This window comes from Apiospora phragmitis (genome assembly GCF_038363925.1).
Source record: "Apiospora phragmitis strain CBS 135458 chromosome Unknown utg000004l:1.0-3135199.0:1.0-3139288.0, whole genome shotgun sequence".
In the NCBI taxonomy this organism is placed as follows: domain Eukaryota; kingdom Fungi; phylum Ascomycota; class Sordariomycetes; order Amphisphaeriales; family Apiosporaceae; genus Apiospora; species Apiospora phragmitis.
The window spans coordinates 616,219-634,693 of NW_027117402.1; the positions used below are offsets into that span (position 1 = coordinate 616,219).

At 52.5% G+C, this 18,475-nt stretch overlaps 9 protein-coding genes across 9 annotated transcripts; 4 read left to right on the plus strand and 5 right to left on the minus strand.

Moving 5' to 3' along the window:
• Nucleotides 1–225: 225 nt before the first annotated feature.
• Nucleotides 226–577, plus strand: PG994_003340 (uncharacterized protein; the record flags this gene model as incomplete). Its single annotated transcript, XM_066854749.1, has 2 exons — nucleotides 226–230; nucleotides 298–577. 2 exons carry the CDS (start codon nucleotides 226–228, stop codon nucleotides 575–577), a joined length of 285 nt encoding a protein of 94 aa, XP_066719027.1.
• A 548-nt stretch (nucleotides 578–1,125) lies between these two features.
• Nucleotides 1,126–1,630, plus strand: PG994_003341 (uncharacterized protein; the record flags this gene model as incomplete). The annotated part of the gene is made up of 2 exons (XM_066854750.1): nucleotides 1,126–1,164; nucleotides 1,316–1,630. The coding sequence occupies 2 exons, from the start codon at nucleotides 1,126–1,128 to the stop codon at nucleotides 1,628–1,630; spliced, it is 354 nt and encodes a 117-aa protein (XP_066719028.1).
• PG994_003342 (uncharacterized protein) lies at nucleotides 1,627–2,277 on the minus strand (the record flags this gene model as incomplete). The annotated part of the gene is made up of 2 exons (XM_066854751.1): nucleotides 1,627–2,073; nucleotides 2,272–2,277. 2 exons carry the CDS (start codon nucleotides 2,275–2,277, stop codon nucleotides 1,627–1,629), a joined length of 453 nt encoding a protein of 150 aa, XP_066719029.1.
• Nucleotides 2,278–6,616: 4,339 nt separating this feature from the next.
• Nucleotides 6,617–7,985, minus strand: PG994_003343 (uncharacterized protein; the record flags this gene model as incomplete). The annotated part of the gene is made up of 2 exons (XM_066854752.1): nucleotides 6,617–6,949; nucleotides 7,371–7,985. The coding sequence occupies 2 exons, from the start codon at nucleotides 7,983–7,985 to the stop codon at nucleotides 6,617–6,619; spliced, it is 948 nt and encodes a 315-aa protein (XP_066719030.1).
• Nucleotides 7,986–8,486: 501 nt separating this feature from the next.
• PG994_003344 (uncharacterized protein) lies at nucleotides 8,487–10,121 on the minus strand (the record flags this gene model as incomplete). Its single annotated transcript, XM_066854753.1, has 1 exon — nucleotides 8,487–10,121. One exon carries the CDS (start codon nucleotides 10,119–10,121, stop codon nucleotides 8,487–8,489), a length of 1,635 nt encoding a protein of 544 aa, XP_066719031.1.
• Nucleotides 10,122–11,682: 1,561 nt separating this feature from the next.
• Nucleotides 11,683–14,035, plus strand: PG994_003345 (CMGC protein kinase; the record flags this gene model as incomplete). The annotated part of the gene is made up of 5 exons (XM_066854754.1): nucleotides 11,683–11,926; nucleotides 12,173–12,397; nucleotides 12,469–12,677; nucleotides 12,750–13,294; nucleotides 13,771–14,035. 5 exons carry the CDS (start codon nucleotides 11,683–11,685, stop codon nucleotides 14,033–14,035), a joined length of 1,488 nt encoding a protein of 495 aa, XP_066719032.1.
• A 310-nt stretch (nucleotides 14,036–14,345) lies between these two features.
• On the minus strand, nucleotides 14,346–14,643 carry PG994_003346 (uncharacterized protein; the record flags this gene model as incomplete). Its single annotated transcript, XM_066854755.1, has 3 exons — nucleotides 14,346–14,474; nucleotides 14,516–14,571; nucleotides 14,601–14,643. 3 exons carry the CDS (start codon nucleotides 14,641–14,643, stop codon nucleotides 14,346–14,348), a joined length of 228 nt encoding a protein of 75 aa, XP_066719033.1.
• A 730-nt stretch (nucleotides 14,644–15,373) lies between these two features.
• Nucleotides 15,374–17,134, plus strand: PG994_003347 (major facilitator superfamily domain-containing protein; the record flags this gene model as incomplete). The annotated part of the gene is made up of 4 exons (XM_066854756.1): nucleotides 15,374–15,605; nucleotides 15,999–16,006; nucleotides 16,054–16,186; nucleotides 16,281–17,134. 4 exons carry the CDS (start codon nucleotides 15,374–15,376, stop codon nucleotides 17,132–17,134), a joined length of 1,227 nt encoding a protein of 408 aa, XP_066719034.1.
• A 399-nt stretch (nucleotides 17,135–17,533) lies between these two features.
• PG994_003348 (uncharacterized protein) lies at nucleotides 17,534–18,289 on the minus strand (the record flags this gene model as incomplete). Its single annotated transcript, XM_066854757.1, has 1 exon — nucleotides 17,534–18,289. One exon carries the CDS (start codon nucleotides 18,287–18,289, stop codon nucleotides 17,534–17,536), a length of 756 nt encoding a protein of 251 aa, XP_066719035.1.
• Between the last annotated feature and the right edge of the window lie 186 nt (nucleotides 18,290–18,475).

Below are 18,475 nucleotides of genomic sequence, written 5' to 3' on the forward strand. Positions count from 1 at the left end.
ACTAATAAAGGGTAGCTTTATAAATAGATTTACCGCTTGCTATATCTTAAATGGCGGTAGAGATGTCGTTTTCGGTATATAAACGCACTATTAATAAATTAGTATATATTTAAAAGAATGAAATAATTCGGATTAGAATTCGTTAAGAAATCTCTTTTTAAATCGAAATAGCGGTGAATCGTGGTGGAGGTCGACAGGGGGGTCAATTACAGGGGGGGGTCAATTATGGGGTGACGTACGTTATAGCCGAACCATCTCAACCGACCTGCCTGATGGCAATGGGACCACCGGCACCAGTACCAGTACCAGCACCACCGCCACCGCCACCGCCGAGCCACCCCGTCTGGTCCGGGTCGTCGCCGTGGCGGTTGGCCTCGTGGATCAATCAGTGATCGCCGCCGCCGACCCGGCGGCGGCCGAACAGAAGGAGGAAGAGAAGATCAAGAAGCTCGCCAACGCCATCGGCCGGGCCGTCGCCATCGCCAACGCCTCCGGCTTCTCTGGTATGGCTGTCGACGACGCAACAGTTCCGTCGTTTAGACACCAAGCAGTGTGGTATCCGGCCAAAGGACATTAAGCTTACTGGACGTCCACAAGATTCAGGCTCGGGTTCATGAGACAGGACGAGGGAATGGAAGTCCTTAATAAGGCAGGAGACAATATTCGAAATGGGACATGAGAATTTCCCTATATATGCTGTGTCCACTGTGCCAACTGGCCACTCCAATCAAATCTCCGCTTCGAATGTTTCAGCAAGGTGAACATTGCCTTTGTAGTTTCAAAAACTCTTACTTGAGCTATAATATTGCTTGTTGAGAAGCACTTTCGATAAAACGGTAGCATGTGTGCAAATTGACTATTCTGTTTCAATTACGAGACCATTTCTCGCCCTATGATGCCCTCTATTTACTCACCGGTGTAGGGGGTTTGAATTACATAGGAAAAGAATTTAGTGGAGTGATTCGTAAAAAGAAGAGGGGGAAAACGAAAAACCATATGCCATGTATAGGGGCTTTTTACCCCGTGCCTTGTTCATCATGATCCACCGCACCTAGACGTTGCAGTAGGATTCAGCGGATCATTATTACAGGCTTTTTGTATCTGCATCAACTCCGCCAAAATACAATGCCCTACGAGCTAGTTCATGAGCCCCTCCAGAAGCATGTAAGCATTTCGTTTTTCACGTCCACGTAACAAGCACTGTCCCCTCGCGACCAACAGCCTTACTGTTGCTCGCCCTAATCGCGTTATTTCTCGCGCTTTACCACCGACAGTCTCACCATTCGGTAAATGTAGTAGTAACAGCAAAATGTAGAGCGATGTCCTCTCAATGTTCTACCAGTCAAGACTCTTAACACAACGTCTCTCGCATACAGTGACACACCCATTTCTTGGTATCGACGTCCCAGAACTGCTCAGCTATGACGCCGCAAGGGTTCTTTTCAGCACAGATGCACCGGTCCGGATTGGATTTGAGCGGCATATTGTCGTAGTTTCTCGCCAGACCGCGCAGGACTATGTCGGTGATCTCCTGAACGCGCCGCGGTACCTTGGCCTTCTTGGTGCCGCCGCAGATGCCGTCGTAGATGACATCGAGGGCGTCCAGGTCGCGGGCATTGGCACTGTTTAAGGCTCCTCCTCCGTGGCCCGGTCGCGGGCGCTGCGGACCAGTTCGACGATGTTGTCAGGGAAGCGCAGCTGCTGCTGCTCGTTCTCCGTCACCAGGGTATAGTACACGTCTTGATACTCGACGAGACGTAGGAGCAAATCCCGTCCCGTCTGGTTGTTGGTGTCGTGGTCGTAGTCGTCTGTCTCCAGAAGTCCAGGAACTTCAACGCGCGCTCGGTGAAGACGCCTACGTCGACCCCGGCGCACTTCTGTGCCCGGTTGCAGTGCAGGCAGTTGGCCAGCGACGCACTGAGCGCCACCTCCAGCTGTCCTTTGGGGAGCGGGAAGGCGCTGAAGTTGGCGGAGTGCCGTCGAATGTACTGGTGGGCTCCAGTGGGGTTTCGTCGCGAGGGGCCGGAGGGGGGTCGCTGTGGGGGAGGGCCTCAAGGCGGCAGGGTTCGCGGGCTACGCTTGAGCGACACCTACGCCAGCCAAAAGCACGATGAAGGGATCCATGTTGTCGTATGGGTAAGTAGAGATGTCGATGAGCTACGGGTAAGTAGATAGGTATGTTCCGCAACACTGAAGTCAAGACGACTTGGAAAGAAGTGCTTACGATGTATAAATACATGTACCTCTGGCGTGGACTTGTTTCATACGTACCACCATGGTTGATCGTGGCTACCTACCCAGAGTAGATAATCTTGCGTCTTTTCGAGGTGTTTCCTGATAATGCGCCCAAACAAGCTCAATGGGTAAAGTAGCAAATGTAGCAATCTTGCATGTGGTGTTCGGCAGGAGTACGGAGTACATATGTAGTCGAGAAAGCGCTGTCGCACCTCCCGGGTTTAGCCCCCTTCCTAATTCGGTATCCCGCCGCTGTGCACCCCTGCCAGTGCTACCCATATGTACATGGTTCCTCTAGGCATAAAGACGTTTCTAGACCACATCGCGAAGAGGTGGCAGGTTGGATTTGCGTGGTCCTTGCAAGTGAAGGGTGAAGCCGAAATTCCCAACAGCGGAAAATAGCTGCTCCAGAGCAATCCGCTCCACTCATAGCCTGTTCGCAAAGAAATCCGACGCTCTGCGATGTGACATTTCTTCGAAGTACGGTAAATCATTATTAGCTGGTGTTTTGGCTCCAGTCCAATAGGTACATGTGGCTGCTGCCCTACATTAGATTAGCATTTTGAATCCATGCTCTATATTCCTGCCAGAGACTTAACCAACCACTACTTTATAACTGGCGCACCGTAACAGGAACAGGTCCCTGATCGCTTTTCCTACTGAGACCTCATTTGACCCCCATGATGTGCTCCACTACGTGTTGAGACATGTCTGAGCCTTGTCGAATAGGTGGAGTTAAGGGCGGAGCTGTTTCTAGTTTCTAGTTTTTGTCCGATCGGGGTTTCCGAAAGGATGAAGATCCCTGACCGGCTGGGTGACTGAGGCTACGTGCTGCATATACGCGATCAAGCTGGCCAATCACAGGGCATCTCGAACCGCTAGCTCGGCTGCAGTTGGTTCTCTTCCGTATACCTGTCCCCCGGTTTAGTAAGCGGGATGTTTTAAATATCTATTCACGCTAAAGCGAAAGAATCTCCCGTTGCAGCTTGATATCAATCCAGTCAAGTTTGCATAAATAGCGGCGATGTTGAATGGGCTTTCGTACGTACGTACAGGTTCCGGGTTCAATCGGGGTTCAATCGTTATATTCTATTGTTCATGTCTATCTCTACTGCTAGCTACGAGGGGTATCGCATCCCCCTCTTTATACGACCAAAAGGGGTTCGTGCGCGCAGGCACGTGGCACCCCTTTTGGAGTAATATGGACAGCCTCAGTTCCTGCTGTTCCAACAGGCGAAATACTTTTCAAGTTTCAGCTCAACTCTCAACTCTCAACTCTCAACTCTCAACTCTCAACTCTCAACTCTCAACTCTCAACTCTCAACTCTCAACTCTCAACTCTCAACTCTCAACTCTCAACTCTCAACTCTCATTCTTTTTCTCCAACAGACACATCTGCCAGGCACACTCGACCACGTTCGTCCACCATATCTCAAACAGAGCACTATATGTTACACGGTCGAGAGAAACAGATGATACATAAAGTGCTGTAATAAAAAGAAGAGAAAGCTAACAAAAGAGAGCAGCACCTAAAGTGCTATATATACACAAAAGGAACAGCTAGCATAGCACGCTAGTACTAAACAAGGGCTGACCCCTGTCTACACTGCGACACTATAAATTAGCTTCTCGTAATACAAAGAACATGGACCTTAAGACGGACGGCGATAGGGCTTCAACACCAACACCAACTCTACTCAGGGTCCCAGCGTCACATTGGCTACCTAACTCGACAGAACATACCCCACAACACGTTCAGGTAATGGGCCAGCTTCAGTCAAGACTTTCATTTACACCGTCCTGCACACTGCAATATCGTCCAGCGATAATGTCAAGCGTTTGCATTTAACCACATTAATCTTGTCTCAGGGTCGTCACTTCTACGGGCTCGCTTACTGGGGCTTCTCCTCAAACCCTCGAGAGCACAATCATCACACCCTCTCCAATGGTCACCAGTCGTCTTCTTCAAAATCGACTTCCTCACTTTCACGAACACATCACGGGCTGAAACTTCTTTTCCTCAAGACACCAATACGATATTCTTGCCATATTCAGGCTCCACCAATCTTCATCCTCAAAAAACATCCTCAAGGGCTTTCCTATACGCAGCTTCTCTCTGCAAAGTTTTTTATGGTTCCATCCAGACGGGCGTCGATGGTATCCATAGGCCATGTTTCTGGCACCGTTGTTACACCAAGTCGGCCAACCTGCATTGGCGGCGAGGTTGTTCCGGCGCTCTCAGCCTATAATTACACCTCCCCAACCCCATCACACCTGCAATCTATCAATTTCTGAAAATTGGCCATCTCCATGGGGGTTCCGCGATATTCGAGTACTTCTAGCATATTAGATTCGTCTCGTCATTCTCCATGTCTCACGGGCCGTCATGAAGATACCCATCACCTTGGAGACATACAAAGCTCAATACTGGGTTGTTGACGAACTACAGCACCACGGACCTTGCAATGACGAAGAAGTAGCGAGCATGCCACTTTTCAACTCGGAACCTCAAGGGTCGCCTTCTTCTATACCGATAGTCGATCGATATATGGAGTGATCAAGGTTCTCGGGGCTTCTTTACGTACTGGATGGGGCAAATCTACGACCAAGGCATCCGGAACGGGCGGATACTACTACGGCGCCATCAATTGGGCTACAACAAATCCAGCCGGGCTTCAATACCATCTACCAACCTGCAACGACTTGAATCAGACAGCAAGGGCATACATCAGGCAGCAGGGACATCAACGGAAACATATTTCTTACAACAAACCAGTAGCGAGGCCAGGGATACTCCCTAAACTGTCACTCGCTGGAAAGTGTACGGGAGACACTACAACACGCTGCCATCGAAAAAGCGTGGACCATCGCAACTTGTAGCGTGTTTCGAACACGATTCCTTTGTTAGCTCAGTCCGGCTTTGTCGCAATGCTGCGACTACCCAAGTTATTGAGTGCGCCAACTTCGTTTCTGGATGCGATAAGGAGCAATGCAATCCAACCGATCTCCCGGTCGTGTCAGCATTGGAGCTTAGGGGCTTGGTGGTTCAAGGTGCACATACCATTCATGCCACTGTGTTCTAGCCATGATCCAAACTGTTCAAAGGCTATATTTCCTATCGTCAGCTGCGGGTGCCGAGAGCTCGGTCACAGGTGCCATCCATCCAGATTATTTCGTTACCGACTGATTGTAGTTGGTGCGACTTCGGGCAAGACTGTCGTACCGTCGACGTTACTACTGTGGTCAGAATAAGGTCTTGAACTTTCCCGGAGGCTCACATGTCAGAGCGCCCGCCCCGCGGGGGACTAGCGCAAGCAATTCACAAACACAGCGATAGAGGGATGACGCTTCGAAAGACGGACGGCAGACCGAGCGCGAGCGATACAATCGCACTTCAATATTCTTTCCAGCCAGCCCCTTGTCTGTCGCAGCTTGAACCCAGACGAATCGGGTACAGTTGATCAGCTAAACAAACCGACTCAGCCGGCACTTGGACACACGTTCCGTAAGGCAGATCAGGATTCGATTGAACGCCCCGACTGAAGCAGACGGCTAATCTACATCCAGGTCGAAAAGCACTAGCTGCCGGCGTAATGGCATTTCTTTAAACTTCGATCCCCAACCGCGCGCCTATTAAGCTGGTTTTACCCCCATTGCCGCGTTGGGTGCCTTTTCGGTGACTGCCGTGTTGCCGCCCGAGCAGGCCTACCGGAGGATGGTGAGCCTTTTCCACTTGGGATCGCCACTTCCCGCCGGCCGAGACTTGACGACGTCTTGGTCATCTTCTTCAATGTTATAGTAGTACTTTACGGGTGTCCGCAGCTCCAACTTGTCGGGAACTATTATAACCCGATTCTGGGATATATTAGCATTCACCTCATGGCTGCTAGGTTCTCTATGGACCGTCTTATTCTTTGCATTAATGCTACGTAGTTATGAGAACATTCAATACACGCTCAATCTGCTCATATGAATGACGTCGCTTCATTGTCCAGACGTTTCACAGCCATGCCACTGCAGGCAATCACACATCCATAAAGAATCCTCGGCGTCACACCGCAAGGGTAGATCTTGATATCCCATGACATTCGCACGGTGGTGCCGGAGCCTTGGGGCGCCCGACCTCGGCATTGAAGGCCATGCCATGAAGGACGACATCCACGGTTTCCTTGGACGCGCCACGGCACTTTCGTCTCCCCTGTGTCGGCACAGACGTCGAAAATAATATCCAGCGGATCCAAGATGCGCGGGTTAGCGCCGATCAGCCCCCTTCCTTTGTGGCCATGTGGTGCACGCTGCGGACACGGTCGACGACGTCGTCGGGGAAGGCCTGCTGCTTGTGCCAGCTATCGGTGAACATGGTCTGGTATATGCTCTGGTACTAGACCAGGCGCACCAGCGTGTCTCGCTCCGTCTTGTTCCCTGTCGCGTGGTCGTCCGTCTCCCAGTAGCCGAGGAACTTGTGCAGGCGCTCCAGAAAGACTTTTCCCTGGTCGAGCCCGTCGCACTTCTTCGCGCGGTTGTGCTTCAGGGCGTTGTTCAACGAGGCGACGAACATCGCATCCGCCGTGGTGGTGCTGGCCCGAGCCACGAGAGGAGCGGGTGTGGCAGTGGTAGGCAGAGTGGGAGAGCTGTCGATGGCAGGATAGCGAGACTGGGGCTCGTCGGGATGCGATAGGCTGGCGCCTAAGAGAGCCAAAAGCACAATGGAGGGCTTCACGTTGTCGTATTGGTGAAAGTTCGACCTGAACAAGGATCAGTGCGGATTGCCACAATTACGTGATGGCTGGAGGTAGGTGCTGATGAGCTTAAGTATTTATGGAAGCATGTCGCGCAGGAATGAATTGAGGACTAGCTGGGAAGTAGTGCTTGCGACGTGTTAGTACTTGCGACAAATCGGTTCACGCATACCTTGTTGGCCACCGACTACCACATCAGTTTACGCCTTCTCGAGTTGCTTCCTGGCTACTTATGTTCTCTAACAATCGCAGCTCGTCACTAGGCCGCTCACGATAAGATCAACAATTGGTAGTGAGAGGATTGAACAACTGGCATCTCCAAGTTGGGTACCTAACCAAGGAATGTGGAACAACTAGGAACGGGTTCTCCAGCGAATGTGACTACTTAATACTTACCTTAACGGCACTCCTTACCCAATTCTCGTTGATGTCGTGTAAATGCAAACCCTGGTGTGGTTGAGAAACTGCAGGCCAGCCGAGACCCGCCCGCAATGCCTCTCGTGCAGCATGTGCTAGAACACCCGCAGCACCACGTAGGACCCAGCAGGCTATGCAACAGGAAAGGAAACCACGGAGGAGGTTTCCCATCAGGCTTCGAGCCTCGTCATTCCTGCACAGCTCCAGGGCCACTGCCTCCAGGCCGCAGTACAAGTAATACAGCGTCTCTACCCAGGCCACAATAACCCAGACGATGATATTACACGTCCGCCACAGGATAATGGCAATGGTTCGCACTGTCCAGCAAGAACCACGGTACACGGATCTTCCAACAGCCGTAGAAAGCCAGGGTAACAAGGATGACGTCACGTAGCCCGGGAACTTGATGTCCGCGTACATCTTCTTGATCCGATACTCCCAGCTCAGGAATAGGTAGTCGTTCCAGTAGTACCAGCTGTTGGCCAAGGTGAGATGGTGAGATGGTGAGCCTGAATCAGTTCGCGAACCGGAGCCCAGTCCCACGGCTGCTGAGCGGGTCTGGCCCGCGAATAGTAGGTTTGCATCCTCCTCCATCGCCGCTCATTGTCACGATGCTCGTCTTCCATCTCTCTCTTCCGTGCTTCGGTCCTCAACCTGCTCAGCTCCCGAGGGCCTATGCGTGGTCGCGGAAGTGGACCTATCGAGTTACGATCCGGGATTGTCGTCGTTGGCGGGGCGAAAGGTCCGCTAGGCGGAGCCAACCACGTCGTCGTGGGCCTGAAAAAGCTCATTTTCTTTACCTTCTTCTCTGTTAAATCGGTTTAAATCTTGGTTAAGTCGCCTTTGGCTTGGTCCAATCACTTGCAACTGGCAGTCGATGGGTTAGTTCTGACAAAGGCTTACAGCTGCCTCTGCGGTTATCCTCGACCCGACCTACGTCACTTTATATGGTGGCTGGACCCCGAAACAATGCCATAAGCGAGAGCAACGGATCTGTTCTTTGTCCACCATATGTTTTTTTTTTGGTGCATTTTGTTCGCTGAAAGACAAAGAATGTCGATACACCGCTAGTAACAACATGTCTGTCCGAAAAGCCTAACTACCTAAATCAGATGTGACCGGAGCAGTCTTGCCAACGTCCCATTCAACTCTTTGCCGTAGACCGTTTTTCTCTTCCTCGACAAGTCGTTCCAGCTCCTCCTCCACTCTGGCTTCCCCCTCTCCTCGCCGCCATTTGCATGCACGCCTGATAATATCATCCACGCTCCATCCGAAGCTGCGAAGACCATTCACCACTGTCAGCGGGACACGTTTCTTGTGTAGGAACTCCGCCTGCTTAGGTGTGATACCCCGCTGTGCCGCCTCACTCATGAACGCCGCTTCTTCTGCCTTTATACGCGCCCAGCTCTCATCAGATTCGATTTCGTTAGGTGTCCTAAAGCTCTTGATGATCTCCTCGATTTCGGTCTTGGGCTGGCTCGCCTGGACCGCGGCCAGCACGGTTCTCTGCTTCTCCGTGGGACAGCCTTTCGGGTCCGCTCCTTTGGTTAGGAGGAAGGCAACCTGCTCAGAGTCATAGCGCCGTCTGCTGTAGTAGCCATTCCCGAAGGCTAAAGAAAGGGGAGTCTTGCCTTTCTCGCTGGCGCGGTTGATGTCTTGGGGTCGTTTCTCGAGGGCCGAAGCGAGGACGTCAATCGGCAGGGCGTCCATGGCCGCCGCATAGTGTACCGCAGACATTCCGAAATCGTTCTCCTTGTACGAGTAGGAGTACGGGTCTCCATCTACCTCTGCCTCATAGAGTGGATCAATGCCGATGTTCTCCTTCATGCACCATCTAAGCGTTTTGACCCCGCCATCCGTGTAAGTCGCCCATTGAAATATGCTATGCACGCACTTCTTCAGAAACACCTCCGGGAGATCCGGGTATTTCTGGAAGATTGCCTGGGTGCAGTCCCAATGGCCGTCGCTCTCCATGCTCAGCGTCAACGCGCAACATGACTCGCCGCTCCACAGCCAGATGTCGACCGGGGCCCCTTCCTCTACCATGAGACATGCATTCGCTGTCCCCCCGAACTGAAGGGCCCACTCAAGTGGGCTGCGGTTCTGCCTGTCGCGAATCTTAGGGTCGGCGCCCTTTTCTAATAGCAGCCTTATGATCTCTTCGTTTTCTCGGCGCGCCACAGCCCACATGAGAGGGGTACTCCACTGTACCGGGGCACAGATGGCACTGACATCGGCCCCTTTGTCGAGGAGAATCTTGACCACGCGCTCCATCCCCATGAAGCAAGCCAGATGGAGTGGATGAGTGATCGCTGTGAAGTCCGGAGCCTTTAGCCAGCCGTCTTCGTCAAACTCAAGTTCGTCAATGCGACTCTCGTCATGGAACTGGGCGAGGTACTCGGCCGCTTCGGCATGGCCCCGCAGGATTGCGATCCCGAGACCGTTCAGCACGAAAGGCCTCAACATGTAGCCACTAGGAACAAAAGTGTCAATGTCAGGGTTGATGCGGCGAAGAGCGTCACCCAGGTTCTGCTCCGGTAGACCTTTGAAGTTGGAGTTCATGCTCAACATCTTGATAAGATCGGTGCCCTCCTCGGCATCATAACTCTCGAACAGCTGCAGCACGGCAGTGTGGCCATACAAGGCCGCGAAATGGTGCGAAGAGTGCAAGCTACGGCTATGAGGCCAGGTCAGAAACCGCCCCCCCCTCCCCTCCCCCCACCCCCCCATGTGCGATCTGCCATGGCGATTGCTTTTTCCGCCACCACCACGTTACCCACGCAACAGGCCCACTGAAGTATGGAGAGCGAGTGCCACCGGGGAAACTGCTCCCCTTTCTGCGAACTCGATCGACGTATCTCTTCGTTGTAATCGCTATCGTAGTCATAATCCGTATCGCAGTCGCGTATCTGGTCGGGGAAGAATCCCGAGCTTGGGGTAATGGGCCCTGCCCACTCGTCGGCTAGTTCCTCCTAACGTTCTACGAATGGACGCGTGGTGTTTCTTTCGTCCTCTGCACTCCGCTGCAGCGATAAGACCTCGGTCCTGTACATCTCATTCTCCAATAACCCCCATAAGCCATGGCAGGCTCTCGCGAGATTGAAGACGTCTAACGGATCTTCCAGGAAGGATTTAGCCGCATGCCAAAATATGTCCCCCGGAAGCGTCTATACAAAACACAAGTTAACTGTTTGCTTCAGGTAGTAGGGACAAGCATAGTAAATTCCACGCTGAGTGGATATTACTTTTGAGTCTATTGCTGCGGACGATAAGGCTTTGGTGATCTTTTCAACCTCCATGTTGTGTCTTTGGTGTTTTGTATGAATCTTTGGTGAATACTTAACATATGCGTTTGTTTCAAACAGATGGAAGGTGCTGTGTAGTAATTATTCTTATTGATACTGAGATTCAGAGTAGAATGAGTCTTGCACGTAGCCATAAAGAAACCCCGTTCAACAAGTAAATCATAGAGTATTCTTTTTTATCCTTTCCTATGAATCATGCTGCCAGTTCAAGGCCCATCTGGATATCCACGTACTGACTGGTAAATTGCAGAACTATATTTCAGACCATAGAGTAGACGCCACATACCACTTCATGTCTTAAGACCCTTTGTCCTCCGACCGACAAAGCTACTTAGCTTACCCCTCCTGTCAAAGGAGGAATTACACAGGAAGAACTGCACAGAGCCTGGGACGACCCGTCCATTCTCCATCTCCTCGCCTAGCAAGCATTCAAGCTCGATATGAACGGGACCCGTATTGGCTAACACGAGGACCTCGTCCACGCCCATCCCCAAGCTGTGGAAGTAGTCTGATGGCGACCCCGAGATACGGCGCCCCTCCATGCGCCGCGCCTACTTGGGGGAAATACCCCATTTGGGGTCCCCGTTTCGTATATTGCTTCCTGTTCATACATTCAGCAGCCTACTCGAAGACCATTGTATCTAATTTGACACCCTACTTAGCGAGACAAACCTTTTTGGACCGTGTGCCAAAAGGAACACTGTCTGGGCTCTTATCTATACAGAACGGTCTAATGTTTTGTGAGTAGCTATATCGCCATTCAGGGGGTACATATCGAATAAAGTACATCGATGCTGTGTATGCATAATCTTTGAAGCGGCTGTGCCAAGCCCCTTGATTGTGGTCTTTGTTAAAAAGCCACGCTCGCAGCTGCTGTTTAGATAGTCAAAGCGATCTCCTACCCCAACAGCGCATTTAGGATTATAAAGAAACATCCAGTTTCCTAGTATTTCCCTAATAACAGACCTACGGACTGAGCTATCAACATGACTGAGAACCACGTTATAGAGAAACCGGTGGCTGTGGTAACACCAGGATTCGTTGCGAGCCTTGAGGAGCCAAGATATCGAAGTTTCGAGCTCCATGGTTTCGAAGCTGCGAACGAAATAGAGGAGCTTGAAGCATACAAGCCTGGTGGATTCTGTCCGATTGACATATCATTACCAAATCAGCCCAGGTTACTCAATGATCGATTTCAAGTTATCTATAAACTTGGCTTTGGTGGATTTGGTACAGTCTGGCTCTGTTATGATAATGTCGCCAAAGCATGGAGGGCTTTGAAAGTCCACCAAGCAGGCCAGTATTCATCAAGCGGATGTTCAGAAAGCCGTGGAGATCGATTTGTCAGCGAAACGATGGAACATGGTTCAGTATCCGTGGAAGAAGCTCTGAGCAACGGGATTGTGCTGCCCCTCGAGACTTTCTGGATCGAGTCACCCAATGGACGGTAACTATGTACGGTGCTTCCATTCTTAGGCCCGAGACTTTCCGACCTGATGGAGCACATGCTGGGTGATGATCCGGACCGCATCAATCGTCTAAGCTACCAGATCGTCAAGGGCATGGGATTCCTCCATCAGCACGGTATTTGTCACGGTGATTTCCGTCCCCAAAACGTGCTACTGAAACTCAAAGATGGCGGTGTTGATGAAATCGGGATCGACGAGATGCGCCGGGTACTGGGGCCTCCTGTCATGATAGGTAGTAAATTGCAGGACGGTGGGAGAAGTCCACATGCCCCTACTGGGCGAAATTGTGGAAATACGTGTCAGGTGACATTGCCATCGTAGACTTCGGCGAGTCGTATGCAACAAATAACCCGAACCCACCTGAGCTGGGCATACCGAGAAATTATGCCGCGCCTGAGATCATTGTGGGCGGCGACAAAGGCATTGGGACGGACCTGTGGTCATTGGGCTGTACTCTGATGGCTCTCCGTTGCCGGATTCTTCTTTACACCCCGCCCTACACGGCGCTTTTGGTGAAGACCATGGAGGATTGGATGGGCCCCTGCCCGCCGCCGCCCAGACTGCACGCGCTACAGAAGTTCTAGGAGAACGACCTCGAGGAATGGAAGCAACGTGGCAAAGAGAACGGTGCGCTGCCGCCAGAGCCTCCGGTCGATGCCGAAGCACACAGGACCCTCCCCTTTACCTATATCACCAAGACCAGTGAGCGGGGTCTCGCCAACGACGAATGTGGCAGGCGCGACGATCCCATCAAGTCTAGGCTTAGAAGAGAACATACTGGAGGTTATGTCGATGAAAAACTCCTAGAGAGGACACGCACAACGTTCAGACTCACTGAAGAGGAGATCAATGCGTTTTGCGACCTCTTGCACAAGATATTCCAGTGGCAGCCGGAGAGGAGATGGGACACAGCCAGAATCATGGGGCATGAATGGTTTGCACCGCAGCAAAAGCTCTTTGACACGACAACCGATTCTCTCCAACAGATTCATTCCAGCGTGGATTCGCAACCCTCTGCTATTGTGCAGGCTCCAGAGGTGTCCGAACAGCCGAGTCGACCAGTTCGCACTGCGGAGGCGAGACACATCCATCCAGCCATTCAACGAAAGCAGAGCGGGTGGTCGCGGCTGTGGCTTAGTCTACAAATATTTGCACTGGTTTTCTATCTCCTCGGCCTAATTACTTGTTACACTCTTTTACTTCGTCGCCCATCTGGTAGCGAGACAACCAGAATTTCTTGCCAACCGCCGCCCGACCGTTCTGGGTCAAGATCCAGTCACTCCGTTGGCTGCGCCCGTTGCAAATGTGCCGGTGGTACACATGATGGAGCAGTAGGGTTACTGGCACAGTCGAGGTGTTGATAACACTGGTTTCATGCATTATTATGTTATGTGGATAATTGTATAATGTACCTAATCAAGTGTTTATACTATTGCCATCTATCCCTTCGCTGACTGCTATCCCATCGTCACTACTAATCCCATCGTCACTACTAATCCCATCGTTACTAACCTGGATACCACATGAACTGACCACGTATTCATTACTAGTGCTAATACGACTGAGTTCAGCCTGCTGTGACAATTTAAACTACGTTTAGACCAGTATTGTTGGTGTCAACAGGCGAGGCGCTACTTCAAGCATCCGAAGCGTCAAGATTCGAGAAGCGGTTGGAAGGAGACGACAAATCGCGCTAGTCATTGTCGGCGTATTCATCCACGCTGAGGGTATCAGAGCTGATGTTCTCGTCGGACGGGTCCAAGATCGCAAGCTGCAGAACGAGAGGTTTGATCGACAATGGGAGTTGCGCCATGTTTACTTGGAAATTGGAGCAGAGAGGATGGTGTCGATGCCTTCGAACTTGCTGTGAAGATTCTTTTTTTTTTTTGATATCCGAACAGGTATCCAGGTGTCCAGAGACACGAATGGTGCGGTGACATCGTTATAAGCTGTAACCCCTAACTATGGCTAAGGAAGAAATGTTGGATTTGTCCTGTTATACGATCCACCAAGAAGGTTCGCACGTCGAGCGCCAAATGTATAAAGGCAACGCAAACAGTAAAGCCATGATTACCCTTACCCTGTAAGAACCCTTATTATCAAAGCCATCCCATTATGCTTAGAACACAGAACTGTTACGTCGCCGACGGTCGAGGGGGGTCGGCATGTCCCCTCGACCGTCACGCCAGAAGCCGGAGGCGACGGCGACGGCCGATGGCGGCGGCGAGCTTCTTGTTCTTCTCTTTCAGGGGTGTCCAGAAAACAGGCAGAGGCTTAACAACACTCAACGTTAGCTTTTGGAGGCCAAGCTGTAAGTTCCAGGAAGGTGAGGTGCTGGAGTGGGACTTACAGTGGCGGCAATGGTGGTGGTGATGATGGTGGTAGTGGGAATTGCCGTGTACAGAGCTTTGGATGCGAAATGGCTGGCTACTCACACGCGACCGCCGATGGCGAAGGCGTACTGGTGGTGGTGGGCATACCGAGTTGCGGTGTCAGTATTACCCTCTCGGAAACTCGGCTTTAATTAGGCCTCGACGGTGGCATGCAAACTTATGCCTTTTAAGAGAGACAACAAAGTATCGCCGCCATCTCCCAGGCTTCGGGATGGTGGGCCAACAGCAGCATCGTCCACATGACGAAGGGCCGAGGATGGCGGCATCGACACCATACAGTGACCTGCCCCTGATCACCTAAATCCGGCCTAGAAACAGTTGTGTTAGGGCAATGTGCCGCGCAAAGGCTGTCACGCAATGGGATGCATGATGTCGTTATCACTGCCAAGCTCAAACATTTGAAGAGGCGTCATGTCATAGGCATTGCTGTGTGATTGCCAACATACATAATATCTGCCCGTGAGCAACTGCCATCAATGCCCTTCACTTCTCAGACCTGCTCGGCAGTACACAGTTTAGATTTAGTGGGCGGCCATACGCCTGTGGACTCCCTAAAGCCCTACAGAAATGGAGCCTCAAAGACCCCTTATCACTTGGCTAAGTAGTGGGGACTCGATCCTGGCGATCGTTATTTTCCAATGCGGAGATATGCACCTAAACTAATCCCAGCTCGTTTATATGCCGTGCGGGTGGTTGGCCTGAATATGGGCACAGGTATAAAGTAGGTATATTTCCACAGGCCTACCTGGAATACCTGGCTTGACTGATAACCTAAGCCGTCATCTTACTCGATAAGGCGGGCTCGACTAACAGAAATGGCAATTTTGAACGACTATGAGCCTGAGAAGGCGCCACAAGCCAACACCAACAACACATCTCCAAGCGTCTCGGATAGAGGCGTTGGGAACTCAACACCGCCAGTGGATGTACAGCAAAAGCCGAAAAGGTCGTGGAAGTCGTACATTTGGGACACCTTTGGCAAGTCGCCGGAAGAGCGGCGTTTTTTGTTCAAACTGGACCTCGCTCTGATGACCTTGGCCTCTCTCGGTTACTTCATCAAATATCTCGACCAGGCAAGCTTTGCGCATGATCACATCGGGGACTCCCAACCCGCTACCAGAGGATCTGCCGCAAGCTGAAATACAGTCAGGTCAATATAAACAATGCATTCGTGTCGGGCATGAAAGAGGATATGCATCTGTATGGCAACGAACTCAACTACATGCAGACATGTTGGTCAGTTGGCTATGTCATTGGCGAGATACCGAGGTTATTAGACTACTCATTTCTTTACTTGGAATATAGCAGTCCACTGACCGATCATAGCAATTTGATGCTGACCCGCGTCCGTCCCCGTTACTGGATCCCATTCTGCGAGGTTCACCACATCCCCGGGCAAGAAAGACACCTTTCATAGCTCCACACTGACACTTCATTCAGGTGACATGGTCTGTCCTGACCATCTTATTGATCAAATGCAACACACCCGACGCAGATATACGTCCTTCGTTTCTTCATTGGCCGGGCCGAGAGCACGTTCTACCCCGGCATGCAATACATTATCGGGTCGTGGTACCGTAAAGACGAGCTTGCCAAGAGGTCATGTCTCTTCCACGCCATGGGCAAACGTGGGATCCATGGTATCTGGGTACCTGAGTAAGACTCCGTCGTTTGTTGCATATCTTCAATGGGGGCCAAACGAAAAGCTAACTCCCCCGTCAGTGGCCGGCTCTCATAGCCTCAACGGCGTGAACGGGTGGCATGGATGGCAGTGGCTATTCATCACCAACACCGTGGTATCCCTCCCCATCGCGTTAGCGGGCTTCTTTTTCCTGCCGGGCATCCCCGAGATCACAACGGCGTGGTACTTCACGCCCGACGAGATCGCGCCGGCCAAGAAACGCATGCACCTCGAGGGCCGGGCGACGCGGCAGCCCTTCACCCGGAAGAAAATCGCCAACATCTTCTCCACCTGGCACATCTACATGCTGGTGCTGCTCTACATCGTCTTCAACAACGGCAACGGCGGCAACTCGCAGCCGGCCTTCCAGCTGTGGCTTAAGCGCGAGCACTACGGCGTCCGTGAGGTCAACCTGTACCCCACCCTGACTGAGGTCATCTCCATCGTCACGACGCTGATCTACGCGTGGACCTCGGACACCGTCTTCCGAGGCGCGCGGTGTCCGCCCATCGTGTTCTCGGGCCTCGTCAAGATCGTGGCGTACGGCGGGCTGACGGCCTGGGATATTTCTGATGGCTTGAAGTGGGCCTGCTTCCTGCTCTGCGGCTTCGGCGGCGGCACCAGCGGCCTCGCGTTCGCCTGCGCTCACGAGATCTGCAGCGACGATACGGAAAAGCGCGCCGTCGTCACGGGCAGCATGAACATGATGGCCTACGTATTCCAGGTCTGGCTGCCACTCCTCATCTGGCAGCAGGTCGAGGCCCCGCAGTACCCCAAGGGCTACTCGACTACGCTGGGGTTGGCGGTGCTCCTGATCGCCACAGCATTTGCGATTCGGTTCCTGCACAAGCGAGAGATTGGTTTGAAATGTGGGCTGGTCAAGGCCCCAGTATAGCGGATAGAAGGCAAAAGTTTGTTCCTGGGTCCAGTGCGGCAACCGGGCGAGTCGAGCAAGGTTGGATGGTTGCATCTCCAGGTCAAGTGGGTCATTGCGAAAGAGCCGACGGAGGGTTGGGTCTTTCGACGTGACCATGCATACTGCAATTCATCATTCGCCCACTCTGGGCTGCTTGCGACTTTATTGATTGATTCGATCTATTGGCCGCCCTGTAGAAGTAGCTTTCCAACCTTAAGCCCGAGCCATTGTATAGCTGCCAAGTGGCGACCTTTTCCTTCCCTGATGCATGCAATTTAGTTCCCGTACCCAGCCCCCTCTCAAACATCCACTAAGCTTTCATGGATCGTTGAGGCTCGTTGTTGTGAGAAGAAGAGAGTGTTGTGAGATCTGATGATGTCAGTTAGCTAGCGCTCTCGTCGCAATCACGTGATTCGTCCGGGTCGGGTCAATACTCACACTGGGCATCAGCTTCACCTGGATGTACTGCGACTCGGACAAGAAGGCCATCCAGAACTTGACGGCCCCGGACCTTGCATCCTTGCACACCTCGAGACGGGTGGCCCCCACCATGTCCTCGAGCTGGGCGTGGGTGACCCGCGTCTGCTGCTCGTCCTGCGCATTTTGGGGCACCATGCGGCAGAGGACCAAGTCCTTGTAGTCGCCGCCCGTCTTGGTCTTGAGGCGACGGCGCATCTGGTCGATCTCGTCATCCTGGGAGTCGCGCCCAACCGACTGCACGGCCGACAGGAGGCTGCTCCCGCCGACCAGCGGAGGCGGGGGCGCGGCTCGGCTGGGGGGCCCGCCGCTCTGGTTGACGCCCGACATGCGCATGTTGCGGACGTCGAGGTCGAGGTGAGGGATGTCCCAGGCGATGCCGGACGCGATGTCGCCCAGGTCGCCGAGGCTGTCGCCGAAGTAGTTGGTGCCGGCCTTGGAGCGGGGGCGGAAGGAGTGCGTCGAGGCGGCGTCCCCCCTTAGCGAGGCGGAATCCCTGCTGGTGCGGCTGTCCCAGCCGCTAGCGGCGGCCCCTTTGGTGTCTGCAGGGTGCTGCTTCGACTCGGGGGTTCTGGAAAATGCATGCTGGCTGGGACAATAAAATTTGGTATGTGGGGGTGGGGGCGGTGGTATGTACCTATGACGATGCGGGATCATTCGACAGAGAGAGGTCGAGAGTTTACAGGTTGTTGTTTTGATATTTGGAAGTCGGTTTGAGCTACTCCCCGCTTGGGTGAGCTGGTTTCCTGGCCATAAATACAGCTCGTTAAAGATGTGGCCGGTGTCTCAGCCACAACCGAGCATTAACCGCAGCTCTTACTAAGCCGGCGATCAGCACATGAT